Source organism: Vanessa cardui, chromosome 7, assembly GCF_905220365.1.
Source record: "Vanessa cardui chromosome 7, ilVanCard2.1, whole genome shotgun sequence".
In the NCBI taxonomy this organism is placed as follows: domain Eukaryota; kingdom Metazoa; phylum Arthropoda; class Insecta; order Lepidoptera; family Nymphalidae; genus Vanessa; species Vanessa cardui.
In genome coordinates this window covers 7,919,088-7,933,755 of record NC_061129.1, presented here as the reverse complement: position 1 = coordinate 7,933,755, position 14,668 = coordinate 7,919,088, and the positions used below count along the sequence as shown (strand labels likewise).

Genomic DNA, 14,668 nt, shown 5'->3' with positions numbered 1-14,668 from the left:
AACCTTAGATTTCGCACACGTCTTGGTATTTTAAGAGGTGGGTAAAGGTCGCTGACCTTGTTCGATTGAGAGTTAACAATAAATATGACAGGCGCAGATGTGTTTGCCCCTTGCGGACCAAACGTGTCAAAGGTCTGTTCAGAACCTCTCGTCTAGCCCCATACTGATTTTTATTATTAGGTGGCTAATGGCTTGTAGGTAGGGAGAGACCTCACTCTTTTATTACTAACATCAGTTCCATATGCGAATAATGAACAAATAAAATAAACTGCAATGAAAACAACCCGTAAATAAAAGAAAACAAAATCCAATTTATTTTACAAGCATACATTGTAAGCTATGAATGTGATTAAATATGAGAATGCGCGCGTGTGTTTGTGTGTGTGTGAGTGTGTGTGTGTGTGTGTGTGTGTATAAACTCCTTACTATAGATGCAATTATTATTATTTGTATATGCTACATTTGATGTAGATAAAATAATGTAATGAAATATAGCTTTACATTGAAAAGAAAACATTTACGAAAATACAGGGTACTTTGGTAATTTATTTGTTACTTAAAAAACTTGAATCAACTTGGATGAATGGCACACCTATTTGAGAAACGATTACAGTAATTGCTTCTTAAATCTTATTTTTTTGTTTATTAAATTTTTTTGTTCGGATTAAGTTATTTATGCTGTGACAATTTTTCTCGAGTATTTCTTTTATTTCGTAATTAATTGTAAAATATTGTTGTTTCAAAAATTTATTTTGTTCTTATTTTTAAAAGTTAATAAAATTAAAGTGAGGAGAAAATATTTTAAATAGTATTTATAATCTTTTTTCTACGTCTGGTTTTTTACTTTACATATATCTAAGATTCTGTATTTAAGAAAGAACGATGTCTTTTACAGGTGGTAGGGCTTTTTCTTAGCAGAAGTCAGTATTTCGGTTCGTAGTTCCGGTTTGAAGGGTCATTTTGCAATGACAACCTCAGGCGTGACGTACATAACATCTTAGTTGTCAAGGCTGGACCCACTCATAGTAATAGTTAATATTTCTGTCCTTAGTTCATGTCTAAAAGGGTCAGTTAGCAAATGTAGCCTCAAGGCACAACGGACTTAACATATTAGATGTAAGGAATGGTTTCATAAAACGTTAATGGTTTTTGTTACCACGTACAATTAGGCACTTTTGCACTTCCAACTACCTTCTATATAAAAAAAGATAAAATAAACAACATACGTTTAGTACGTTTAATCAAACCTAAAATTATACATTATTTATTTATTGGTAAATACAAGAACTCTGCGTGACGAGACACTATTAAAATAAATGTGGATCTGCATTGATATTGTTTGCGTGTAGATGTGAGAGAAAAAAAATATAAAAAGCACTTCCTTTTTTATTTGTTTCTTTATAAAATTCTCACAAAAAATACTATTAGTATAGAGATAGCTAAATTCCGCCTTTTTCATTTAATTTAATTTGAGATATTTAGATCAACACAATCTGTGTCATTGTTTGTTCTCACCTTTATTCTCATTTTTATTTATCCTCATTCCTTTGGTTTCAATTAGTATTTTAATTAATTAATAAGGAAATGCTTCGTTTGGATATCGTTTAACATTAATTATTGATTTTCCAAGACTCTTTTGTTCTAAAAAAATATCTACTATACGGAATTTTGCTATCGTATATTTTTAAATACTTGCTTAATTAAATAAGGAGCACATTTTACATACAAAATTACTTTATATGTATTTGTATTGCAACTGCTTGATTAAGCTTTGAGTATTTTTATTCATATAAAATCAAATTTGTATTAGTTATATTAGATATACATTTATTGATTAGGATAATCGTTCTTTTTATAAATATAACATGAAATATTTTTATTTTATAGTCAGAGTAAGAAACCTTCGAGAAAAACCTTCGAAAAAAAGGAAATGTTTTCAATTAGGTACATTCCTTTACCAAGTCGTAAACTCTTAGTACCTTTTTGAATCTAAACATTGACATTGTGACGCACTATGTCATTCTCAATTGGTAAAGAAGATGCTCGCTTAATGAAACTTTTTTTTAATCCATGAGAGTATTTTAATTTTTGTACATAATAACAAATGAAATGTATAAATCTTTTCTTTGCTGTTACTAAATTATATTTTTAAAATTAAGTACATACTTAGGTACTATATATTTTCAAATGATGTAAAGTGTTTTGGTTTTAATTATTACTAACTTCACCCGCGGCTTTACCAGGAGGAGTACCCTCTGTTAGGAGGTACAGTTGTAGGATTTAGGATTTAAGGTTTAACGTTCAATATAAATCATGCCCCCTTGGAATGGCGGCAAGAATGCTTACAGAGTTTCTTATTTGAATCGCAATTTCGATCCTCTAGAACGAAAAATGAACCAGCCCAGCAATACCTATCTTATATGTTTTAAAATTTTTATATATATTTTTGCTATTAATCAAAGGTTCAAATGTTTATAGAATTAAAAATAAGCAATACATTTTCGATCTATTAATAAGTTTTACTTATTTATTGTACATATTTATTGCTTAAAAAATATAGTTTTTTTTTGATAAAAAGGTTTTGGAAAGGGAGGCACAGACATCTATGCACTCCTTTTTACCAAAAAAAAACGGTCATGATGTATGTATAAATTTTATGAGTTAAAAAACTGCGTAATTTTATGTTTTTATAAATATGCGTTAAAAATATAATAAAAGCACTACACACACTACTATATGTTTAACACATACACGTTTATCTTTTTATTTTTTTATATGAAATATTCATAGTTTACACACTTATATACGTGCTATCAATGACAACAAACGTCATGTCAAACAAAAAATCTATTACTTTTTTTTTAATTTTTCAGTGTATTAGTAATGAGGTATCATCTAGTCGAGCCTCATTTCTTTTCTGTTATCTCTCGAAACAACGGATCTTATATTTTATTAGCCATGAGTTATAGTTGAATTTCGATCCACTAGTTATAATTATTAATTCAATTCAACTCACCTCGGAATAAGATATATCGTAAGATTTTGAAATACACAGAAAACTCCAACGCATAAATCAGCCACCGCCAAATTTGCCAGAAAGAAGTTTGTGATAGACCGCAGTCGTCGTGAAAGTGTCACCACTAGAATTACGAGAAGGTTTCCTGAAATAAAACAAAAATATATTGTAGTTAGTTTGAATACTATAAACAAAACTATGCGCTGCAACGTTGTATCTATATATACATATATGGGCAAAGAAATTCGTAGAATAGCGACCGGGGATTGGAGGAGGAGAGCTGAAGATTGGGTTAAGTGGCGTACCATTGGCCAGCAGTAAATTGTCCAGCAGTGGACTGACAAAGATTTATGATAATTAAATTAATTAAATTGGGTATACTGCCAGTTTTTCTTAATAAAGAATTTTCAATTCAAACAAGTAGCTTTTTTTTAATATAATAAATAAAAAAAAAATTTGGTAGGCTATTTTTATTTGATTCTTTAAGGTAATGGTTATCTTTACATAAACATGTAATGTTTTTTATTAAATAAGTTTAAGTATACAATGGTTATGAATAAATTTCGTAAATTAATTTAATGAAAATGATTACATATACAAGTAAACGTTGTTCGTGAAACCGACCAGAAATTTTAAATATCAGATTCTCATCGCAGTAATATGTAAGTAATTTATGGAGCTTGTGCCAGAATGTTAGTGCCTTTTGCCAAAAACTGGTAATTTCATACACGGAATCTAGAGAGCTGCTTTTAATGTACAATAAACATTTTTGTATGTATCAACAAATATTCCTTTACTAATGTTAAATAATTAAGACAAGTAGTACTAATGACCAACTTTTTTAAAGGACAGCATTTAAAGTAGGTAGTATTAATTTTTTTTAAATGTATTTAAAATCATTAATTAATGATTATTTTTAATTTCTGTTATCATTCACATCAGTTACGCTCAAGATAACGTTCGCTTTAAATAATAAATAAATATTGGACAACATTACATACTCTGATCCGAATTTAAGTATCTAAAGCACTTGTGTAACGGAAAATTCCGAAATAACGACAGTATCTCAAACACCCAGACCCAAGACAACTTAGAAAGCTAATGATCTTTTTCTACATCGAATCGAACCCGGAACCTCGGAGTGACGTACCCATGAAAACCGGTGTACACACAGCTCGACCACAGAGGTCGTCAGACATATTTTACAACTAACGAAACAAACGACTCGCTATGTTTCTCTAGCACCGCGTCCGATAATTATCAACATTCACTGCGCTATTAACTACGTCACTCGCAATTCGACAACTTACGCGCGATATCAAATTTTACGCAAATAACTGGTACACATCATGAACAAATACCATTCGAAGCTCATTTTTCGGTAGAGGTTTGCATGGCGGCACCTCTTTCAGTCATAGTAGTTATCATATCTATCTTTTATCTTTATCAATAGGCCCGAACAATGTTTGCATCGTTTTATGGATAACAAAAGTGGATATTAATTTTTATACGATTAATTCAATAACAAATAACCTTCAAAGATATGATAGTGTAACGATTATACATGATACTCGTGGAATAATACAATAAAATAATGATAATACAATAAAACTTTACAAGGCGAATTCTGAGTGCAAATAAACGGTAATCCACCGCCAGCTGTGATAGTAATAGCCGTTTAGTTGTTCTATCGATCGTTAATTCTATTTTCTCGCAATGATACATCTGAAAATAATCGGATTATACCTTGAACTTCTTGTAATTGCAAACAGTTTGAGGTTTCAGTACAAATTTCTTTTAAACAATCTCGCCGCTATTATGTTGACCTTTAATTAAATTTATTATAACACTTTATTCTTTCGTAAAATATTCTGATTATGTTATATTGTATTCTGAATTTATACTGTCTGTCATATCGTGCCCACAAAAGGTATTCGTAAATCCAGAATAAGATAGAAGGCTAACATGGAATAATTATATAAATAAAACTAATTATCCAGCGACGTTTCTTCAGTGAAATATAATTCCATACCTGGATTAAAAATGAACCAACTTCTGTCAACTAAATGAAACTTGAAACGGCATTTTAACTGGAAACGGCACAAAGATATAATTTGAAATTAGAAACAAACATTTACGGCGTGTTTTCGTTTCAACATAATCCGCTGCGGCCTCCGCGCTTAATATCGATCAGACCAATAGGCCTGATCCAACAGCCATTTTGCTATCATTACAATTAATTCTAGGAGGCTCGATGACAGCAGGAATATAAATATTAATGTGACTTCTATTTATTGTGTTAAAATTAAAACGAAACAATTAAAATTTGACCATGCCAATGGCTGTATTTTAGAGATATCGTCGTGTTTAAGAAATACTCGTATTGAGAAACAGGCTCTTAATATGGTAGGAAAATAAAACGACATCGCCGAATAGAGATTAGGCACAGGACGTTAACGGTACTTGCTTTTCAAGGCACGACCATATAACAGTGCCAACTTCCTAATTTCGGGCTTCAACATGCGATTTGAACCCGGAAACTAAACTAAGCTATACATATATCGTAGCTTTATTAGCTAGCCACTAAATTAACGAGGGAATATTTTGTGTGTATTACATCAATTGTGTACATACAACTGTAATTAAGCATTAAAAATTTCAATTTTGTACAATTAAAATTCAATTTATGGTACAATTTTATTCTTTCTTGATGTATATTATTCGTTTGATGTATTTTTTGTGCTAACAATAAAAATCCGCGATAAAAAACAGGTAAAGGCGTGCAAATGTCTTACGACTATAGAAATGTCTTTCAGTTACAGTTGATGATAGAAACTAAACTATAAAAATAATATGGGTATCAAATGAAAGGACTTACTGAGGGTACGATTGCGAGTTTAATTTCTAAAGGTAAAATATAAATTAAAATTAAAACTAAGCTTTTATTTCAATGGTTATAAGAAAATAATAAAAAAGTAGAAGTAAAGTTTCATTTGTCATATTTGTCTATTCTAATCTATACTTATATTATAAATGTAAAAGTAACTCTGTCTGTCTGTCGCCCTTTTACGACCAAACTAATAAACCGAATTTGATGAAACAAGGACATACCTAACACATGACAAGCAACCCTGAAACGCAAGCGAAGCCGCGGGCTACGACTAGTACACATTAACCATGTGTTCATGCAGAATTTCAGCTCAATCGGTTAAAGATATCTGCTCTTAAATTGAGTTGCAAGATTTCATCCGAACACACATTGCAATTTAATTAAAAGCTTGTAAAGGAAGAGAGAATGAGCAAAATGCCAGGAATTATTTCTTAATTCCTGGCATTTTGCTCATTCTCTCTTCTCCTTTCTCATTAGATAGAAAAAAAAAGTTAATCAAACTCAAATCATCAAATACGTTTAGGCGGTTTTTTTTATATCGAATACAAGATATTGTTTTAATTAACTAAGTGGTAGGATTTACTAGGTCCGTGTACATTTCATCAATACTTAGTATTGTTGTATTCCGGTATTAAGGATGAGTGAGCTAGGCGATGTAAAGATGCTTATAATTATTTACAGAGCTTATATTTCAAACAGCCTACGTATTTTAGTATGAATGAGAAAAAAAAAAAAAATGGTACGCGTTTTTCTCTGATTACAAATTTTGTATCTTTCTAAATGTAATTTTTCTATTAAGTTGGACGCGTTTCTTCTTAAGGATATTTTTATTTTGTTTCAAATTCATAACGAGTTTAGAGCCTAAAGGGGCCTCATAACAAGTTTGGGTCCTAGATTAAATTAGTATTAGAGGAAGACAGTTAAACTCACGCGAGTTACTCAACTATGGTAAACTTAACTTAGCTATTTGATAGCGTAATGTTGCTGAAACCAAGTAAATCATATTGTAACTTTGTCTCTTTGTGTAAAACCTTGTCAAGTCTGATTTATAATAAGATATAGCGTCTTTATATTTGTATTTCATCTGAATATTTCTATTTAAATTTAGTGATAAATATAACCTCATTTAATTACGTAAGCAATAATTTTATAAGGAATTAATGATCTTTATTTCTCATGGACAAGATCATTTTTTAAAATGAGACACACAAAAAAAAAACAAAAAAAATGTTTTCGTATGTAATAGTAATTTATATATATTTGTTCTTTGACGTGTCTACCTATTTAATAAAAAAGTTTACAACTAAAACTTCATGAAGAGGTAGGTATATATTATTGTTATTGTTATTTATCTGTGCCTTTCTTGTATATACTTTTTTTCCTTTTTTATTACTAAACAACAGTATCAAAAATTAAAATTTGATAATGTAGTTGTTATTTGTTTTCTTAGGAATCTGGATCCATTAGAAATTTAATAGGAGATACTCTTAGTAGGAGTTTTCTTACCTTTACACATATTTCCCAAAATAATTCCTAATATCTGGACGATTTTTTGCAATTATTTTACCTAAGATTCTGAAAATCGGATGTGTGCAAATTTTTAAGAAACCCTTTACAAAATCATTAGTTGATTGGACCAATTTGTACAACTCTGAACTTGAATCTTTTTTGGTACCTAGATCGGTAAATCGTATACCGAGTAACGAGAGACCAAGAGAGATAGAGACACAGTTTGATAACCGATGTTTTAAAATATAGCGTTAGTAAAATGTAAATCCTCTTTCTGACATATTCTGAGTAAGAAAATAAATGTCTTTCCGCTTAAAAAACACGATATGTCGAATTGAGCTTGTATCACAGAAGGAAATAACTTTCCCGTTCAAGAAAATATTCGTATAAATTCACCGAATGAAAATATTTCACCGTAATAACGTGTCATTTATAGATATGAATATATAATTTTCACTGTATAGGTTATATAAATATATGTGTGCTTAAACAAATAAACTGCTTACTATCGCTATTGATTGAAATTTGGCTTTCTTTTTTAATTAACAGCCTAAAAAGGTCCCACTGCTTCTTTCCTTTGATGATTGTGCGGTTGAGTGATTGATGAGTGATTGGAGCTTACTCCACCACTCTACACCAACAGGAACTGGTATATACACATGTGATAGAATTTCTTTGAAAGACACATGCAGGTTTCCTCGCGATATCTTCCTTTATCGCTGAGCACGAGATGTGCTATAATCATTGGTGCTTGCCTGGGTTCGAACCCGCGGTCATCGGTTAAGATGCACGTTCTAATCACTAGACCAACTTGTGTCACTCATTGTCTTTTTTTATTTCGTGCTAAATTTCAACTTTGTTTTGATATGTGGCATTGAATGATGGTAGTCATACTTCTCCATTTTTAATAAATTATGAAAAAAGTTATTTTTTTCAAACGTAACATATTTCTTAATATCTTTCACTGACATGACCTGATTGGTTACCTGAGGGCACTGGCCAAGTTTTCATATGAACACCAAAGATAGGATATACTATTCCCATGGGAAATTATTTGAAGATTATATACAACTGTCAATAATGTTCTTTATAATAATATAAGAAATATTTAGTTTACGAACAAATATTACAAACAATTATAACTGATGAAATATATGTATATATTATTGCAAACGTATCAATAGGTAAATACATATGAGTAAATAATACGAAATAAAAATAAAAAAATCAGACAAAGCATTCCTGGCCTTTTCGTTTATGTACTAAATATTCGTTAAAGTATTATTTATTTGTATTTAATTCCCTATTGACTAAAACAAACGACATAACATCTATCACGCTTTACAGCTAAGGCATAACAAAGCGTTGCAGTATCCTGGTACTGTTTTAGAAATATATACATATTGAGCGATTCGTTGTATCTGAACGGCTAATTTCGCGAATTCGACAGAACCATGTATTCTATTTTCTATCTTTATAATTATAGAAATGAAGGAGCGATTCCCGCTATTCAATTTAGTAGAATATAATAGAAAGTTCTTCTCGGTAGAATGAATATTCCGAACCAGAAATTTTGCGTTTAATATAATCTTGTAAATTGACGATTCAAAAGTGCTTGTCAGAGCCTACTTAACTAAAGCTAAGTTAATAAAGTATATTTTAATTTTGATTGATTTTGATATTTAAGACGTAACGAATGGGGACGGACAACCGTCAGACTAGTTTTATTGTAGAACACCATTAAAGTATCAATTGTTTTTTCAAGAACGATAATTTACGAGCAACTGCAAGAAATGGAGTCCATAGTTTCATTATTTTATAAAAATCGAGTGATTTTTGGTTAACTAATTAGCTAGAAAAAATGGAACAAACGACGCCGAGTAATTCGAAAGCAACACAATAGTTTTTTGTTACTTGTACAGTTGGATTTTTTTAATGTTGCCTAATTAATTAAAACTCAGATTAAAGGAGAGTAAACGAGTAATTCATTTTTTATTATAACAAAAAGTGTTATTGTTCAGAGGCCCGCTGAAATGGAAAAAAATATTGATAAAATTATTCATAGCTATAAACGAATTTTGGTAAATTTTAAGACGATATACAAAATTGGAACGCTGAAAAAATCTAAAACAGAAAGAAAATAATAATTTAACTCAGCTTCATAATCTTGAAATCATCTATCAAAATTTCAAATGTACTCCACTGCGAGAGAGAAAACTTCGGGTAAAAGGCAGCGCGTTAAAGAATAGTAATAAGTGTATCGGCAAAGATAGCTTATTTTGGTAGATTTATATACTTGGTTGTAACAAATGTAGTTCAAATGATATGCCAGTTATTAAAAACTAGCTGGTGCGAACACGCGACGAGCCACATAAGGCTAGGTGTGTGCCTTATAAACAAATCTCCTCCTCTCCCTTTTAGGAGAAGGTTTGGAACATATTCCACCACGCTGTTCCAGTGCGGGTTGGTGGAATACACATGTGGCAGAATTTCTATGAAATTTGTCACATACAGGTTTCCTCACGATGTTTTCCTTCACCGATGAGCACGAGATGAACTATAAAGACAAATTAAGCACATGAAACTGGTGCTTGCCTGGATTTGAACCCGCAATCATCGGTTAAGATGCACGCGTTCTAACCACTGGGCCATCTCGACTCAATAAACTGGACCATCTCGCCCTATAAACTGGACTCGCTTAAAAGTAAATGCAAAGTATTTGGAATGAGAAGGAACTGGGGTATAAACATAAAATCATTTGCGCCGTATCTATATATATTTATTATGAACAGCAAGGGGATGGTGGAATACCACTGAAACTTTTTAAAAACGATTAAACCTCATCAGATCTGCATCTGACTCATCCCAAGAGAAAATCAATGAAAACCGTATTCAAATCGGTTAAGCACATTTCGGTTAGTAGTAACAAATGAATAGAGAGACGGAAAAAATCTTTGTGATCTATTGCGTTAATAAATACCACTGGTACTATTTTTTCTCAAATATCTTCCATTAACAGGCTTCGATTAGTTACGATGTTATTATATGTATAGACAATCGCGTCGTATCTTAGACGATATACCAAGCCCTAATATAAATAACATGTGGACACATTGACCTCTTTGTCAACAATTCCTAGTGAAGTTTCCTCGAAACAATTCTGTAGAAAAAGGTGATATATACAGGAAAGGTTGATCAGTTGCCGACAGGTATTGTTGCCAAGTGTTGCCAAGCACAGCACATATTGAAAACTAGGATATCAGGACAACATCCACATTTTCTATCGCAAATTGAATGAAAATACCAAGGCGGATTCTTAGGTATTCTTTTCCATAAAATGCTAACCAAAAATAAAAAGATAGAAAGTCATTGAAAAGGGTAAAACGTGAATCTTGTTGATCAAACATGACCCTAATTATCCTTTTAAAAATAGCGGACAGCGAGGTTTAGACAATTATTTAAAGCTTTTATTTATCGGGATGAAAATGTAACAATTCACTCAAACACTTTACATTTAAAGTAATTTATTAAATCTTTTCTAATGTAAATAGCATGAGTCATATAGAGTTATTAGGTATGGGATAGACTGACGATAAAATATCATGGGAAACATTATCTAGAAACGTACCGATTTATTTATGCGTTTTTTGGTAATCTCCACTGCCCATACTCTTATTATATATTATGACAATGACTGATTGAATGAAAATGAATGTTTTTTCGGAAACATGAAACAAGTATTTGTTCTTGTTATCGACAATATTGATCAGCGCATTATATGTGGATAGAAAAGCTTCCGTTACGCCATGAAAGATTGCAATTTATAACAATATCAAATGGCACTCAATAAATCCTCAATAACGATCTATATCTTCATTTTTCAATTGTTTTAAAACCGCAGAGCTGCTGGATGAACCGCAAGTTAAAATTTAATTAAATACCGTTGCGGTATTTCTGAGTGAAAATTACCTAACTAATATATTATTAAACAGACTAAATGCTTCAAATAAAATCAAACTTCACTAAATAAAATAAAATAAACTTTAAAATAAAAAGTCATTTAACAAACTTCAATAGGATGATATTATGTACAAAATAATAGAGAAAATACAATAAAAAATATCTCGACAAACTAGTAGAACTTTTACTATAACGCATCTATACGAAATTAGGTAAAAAATCTATACGAAGTTAGGAAGTAATGATTGATTAAAAAAAATGTAAACAATATATTAGAAAAAAAAACTAATTACACAAATAACATATGTATAATTAAATTCGGACTGTGGACGTAATTATTACATAACAATTGTTGAAAAGAATAAATAATACGGACGTACATACCGATAGCAATTACCAAAACTCAACGCCTTAAAATATTCTGAATTCATTTCGTTATTTACACTTGGATAATGGATCAGGGAAAATGTTTAGACAGTTCTCACTTCAAGAGTACTTATTGCTGAATTATCGCAAACTTTTGTAATCATCAGAGTTATTAAAAATCTATTGTTAAATATGATTCTATTCATGTTATTATTTTAATATGTAAATGACCTATTTTTGGGTCAAGGCACTCATTTCCTCTAGGGGAGAAGTTTGGACCATATTTGCATTTGACCAAATTGCTCAAATGCAGTGAATTGGAAAATATCATAAGGTAAACACTGGTTTTCTCCACTACATATTTTTCACCACCAAGCGCGATAGTAAGCCTGAACTCAATTTAGCACATATAAACTCAATAGTTCTTGCCTGGATTCGAAAACGAAATCTTCGAATCAATATATCCAAATCCAATAAAATGCTAATTTTTACACGTTTTCAAATTCCGCAACATTATAAACAAGGTAAACTTACCAAAGAAACAGCAGCAGAACACGATTGTGTAAAGCGTGATAAATATAGCCCTAACATCTGTTCTGTCGAATATAAACTCGTCGTCCTCCATAGCATATTGGCTTTCATTTCTTCTGGATATGTATGTACTGTTACTGACATCACTGGCGTACGTCTCATTGACCGTCTCCGGGGCAGTGCCGACAATATAATCAGACTCCACGGATAGATCCACGCGGTACATAATTTCGGCTGTTTTCTTATTTATTTTTTAAATTGATTTTTAAACTTTGGCTCGTCCATCTGAAACAAATGAAAGTATTATTGAAACTAACTCTTCGGTGTAGTGAGTAACTAAATGCAGACCAGTCTGTGGTTCGAACCTCAGTTAGGACAGTAAAATGTTATTGGGGTTTTCTGGCGTAAAAAAAAATCAATATTAACCCATACATCGGAATGCATGTCTCTCTCTCTCTTTTATGTTGGATTTCTATACCATTAGATTATAGGAGTGAGGATTTCTTGAGGGAGACTGTTAAGAAAGACCACCGTGGCCGAATTCGGTAAAGAGGTCAACATTGAAGTATAAAATGTTGATAGAAAAGTTTCGATGGATGTTATTTTTTTCTATTTAAAATATTAGTCCAGGTGTGAGCTTTCACTTAATCCATTCGAACGACCTAGGTAGCAGCATCTATTTCTGGACGTTTAGGATTATTTACATTCCGTTAACTAAAATAAACTATTCTTATAAGTTTATTTTCGACGAAAATATTTTAAAATCCAGATTGTATATAAATTATTGTTGTATTTTATAATAAGTTATTCTCACGCTACATTAGTTTAGTATATTACAAAATTAAATGTAATGACTCATTGATTCAAATTATATTAATGCCATATATGTTTATGTGCTTTAATCCCCATTGTCTGGATTATTGACTGAGATTATGTATGCATGGAGGGTGTGTTATTATGTACGTAAGCTATGTAGTCTGTACCACACACGATATCTAATCTGGAGTCCTATTCTGATAGAAGGTAATAATGAATTTTATTACAGATCTTTTAATTATTAATAATAATGATTGTACTATAAAAGAGAATTGTAATCATAAAATATTATTAAAGTTTGTAATCATGCTATCTCTCTCTTTTTGCAAGTCAATAGTAAATAGTAACAAGTTACATACATAGAGACTGTTTATATTGTATTACAAAGTAATGAATATAGTGCTTATTTACAGTAAAAATTTTTGTCAATGATTGAAGTCACTTAAAATTGTAATTATAACTTCAAAAATATATAAAGTGTGTTTAAATGAACGGACAATGAATAAAAATAAGGTAAATAATAATCATTGAAAATAAGAATATGAACGTACAGATCACTAATACTGATTAGAATGTAGCTTGTTACTTAGTACATAATAATTGTTTCTTAATTAAAATATTAATAAAAGGAAAGTCTTATTAGAGGCTACAATACAACAGCTTCCTGATTCGTTTCTTCCTTATTTCATTATTTTCCATTTAATAAATATTTATAAATGTGTACATATTTGACAAAAAGAAATTAGACGTATTGGAACAAAGAAAAATTATTTTATTTTATAGAAAATTATTTATGTAATAAACCTACTTGACTTTCTTACATAAATCAAAAAATAAATTTTCAATTTACCTAATACAAAAAAATAAGTTACATAGCTATATACACCAACCCGCATTGGAACAGCGTGGTGGAATTTGTTCCAAACCCTCTCCTTAATGGGACAGGAGGCCTTAGCCCAGCAGTGGGAAATTTACCAGGCTGTTACTACTATACATAGTTATATAACAGATAATTAATAAATCATAAATAGGTATGACAGATATGAGCATGTTTTGCAATGTTACAATATAAACTAAAAATAATTCAATGTTATTTTATATTCGAGTTATATATCGGAGCAGTATTTTACTGATCTTCATTACAGCGTACTTTTCTTCTGTAATGGAGTAATAAAATTTCTAAAAGAACGACCTCCTACTTCTAGAGAATGCGCTGTTTTAACGACATTTTCAACACATAACCCTCACTACCAGCGTTGTTAATTTAAAGTATATTGAACTATACGTATTTATATGTAAAAATTATTTTATATTTTTAACTTTATATTATAGTATTTTAAGTAATGAGATATAAATGTATAATATTACTGGTATCGTGTCAATCGAATATAATAAATTATAAATAATATTATTCCATTTTTTTTTATTTTTTAATATTAAACAATATCTCAAAACCTAAAACTAAGACGCCTTTGCTTTTTACCTCTTAAAGATATTGAAGGTAAAAATATGCCATATATAATTATATCAACGTGGAATGTGGAATATTTTATGATAGTATTGAATAAAGGGAAATGAAT

The 14,668-nt window shown here is 30.5% G+C and overlaps 1 protein-coding gene across 1 annotated transcript in view; it reads right to left on the bottom strand.

The window, feature by feature from the left end:
• LOC124531394 (trissin receptor-like) overlaps window positions 1-12,556 on the bottom strand; it is a 63,085-nt gene extending 50,529 nt beyond the window's left edge. The window contains exons 1-2 of the mRNA XM_047105963.1: window positions 12,276-12,556; window positions 3,017-3,161 (exon numbers count right to left, since the gene is read on the bottom strand). Coding sequence (XP_046961919.1) covers window positions 3,017-3,161; window positions 12,276-12,498 — 368 coding nt within the window. The 5' untranslated portion in view covers window positions 12,499-12,556. The remainder of the gene's footprint in view (window positions 1-3,016; window positions 3,162-12,275) is intronic.
• Window positions 12,557-14,668: the final 2,112 nt, after the last annotated feature.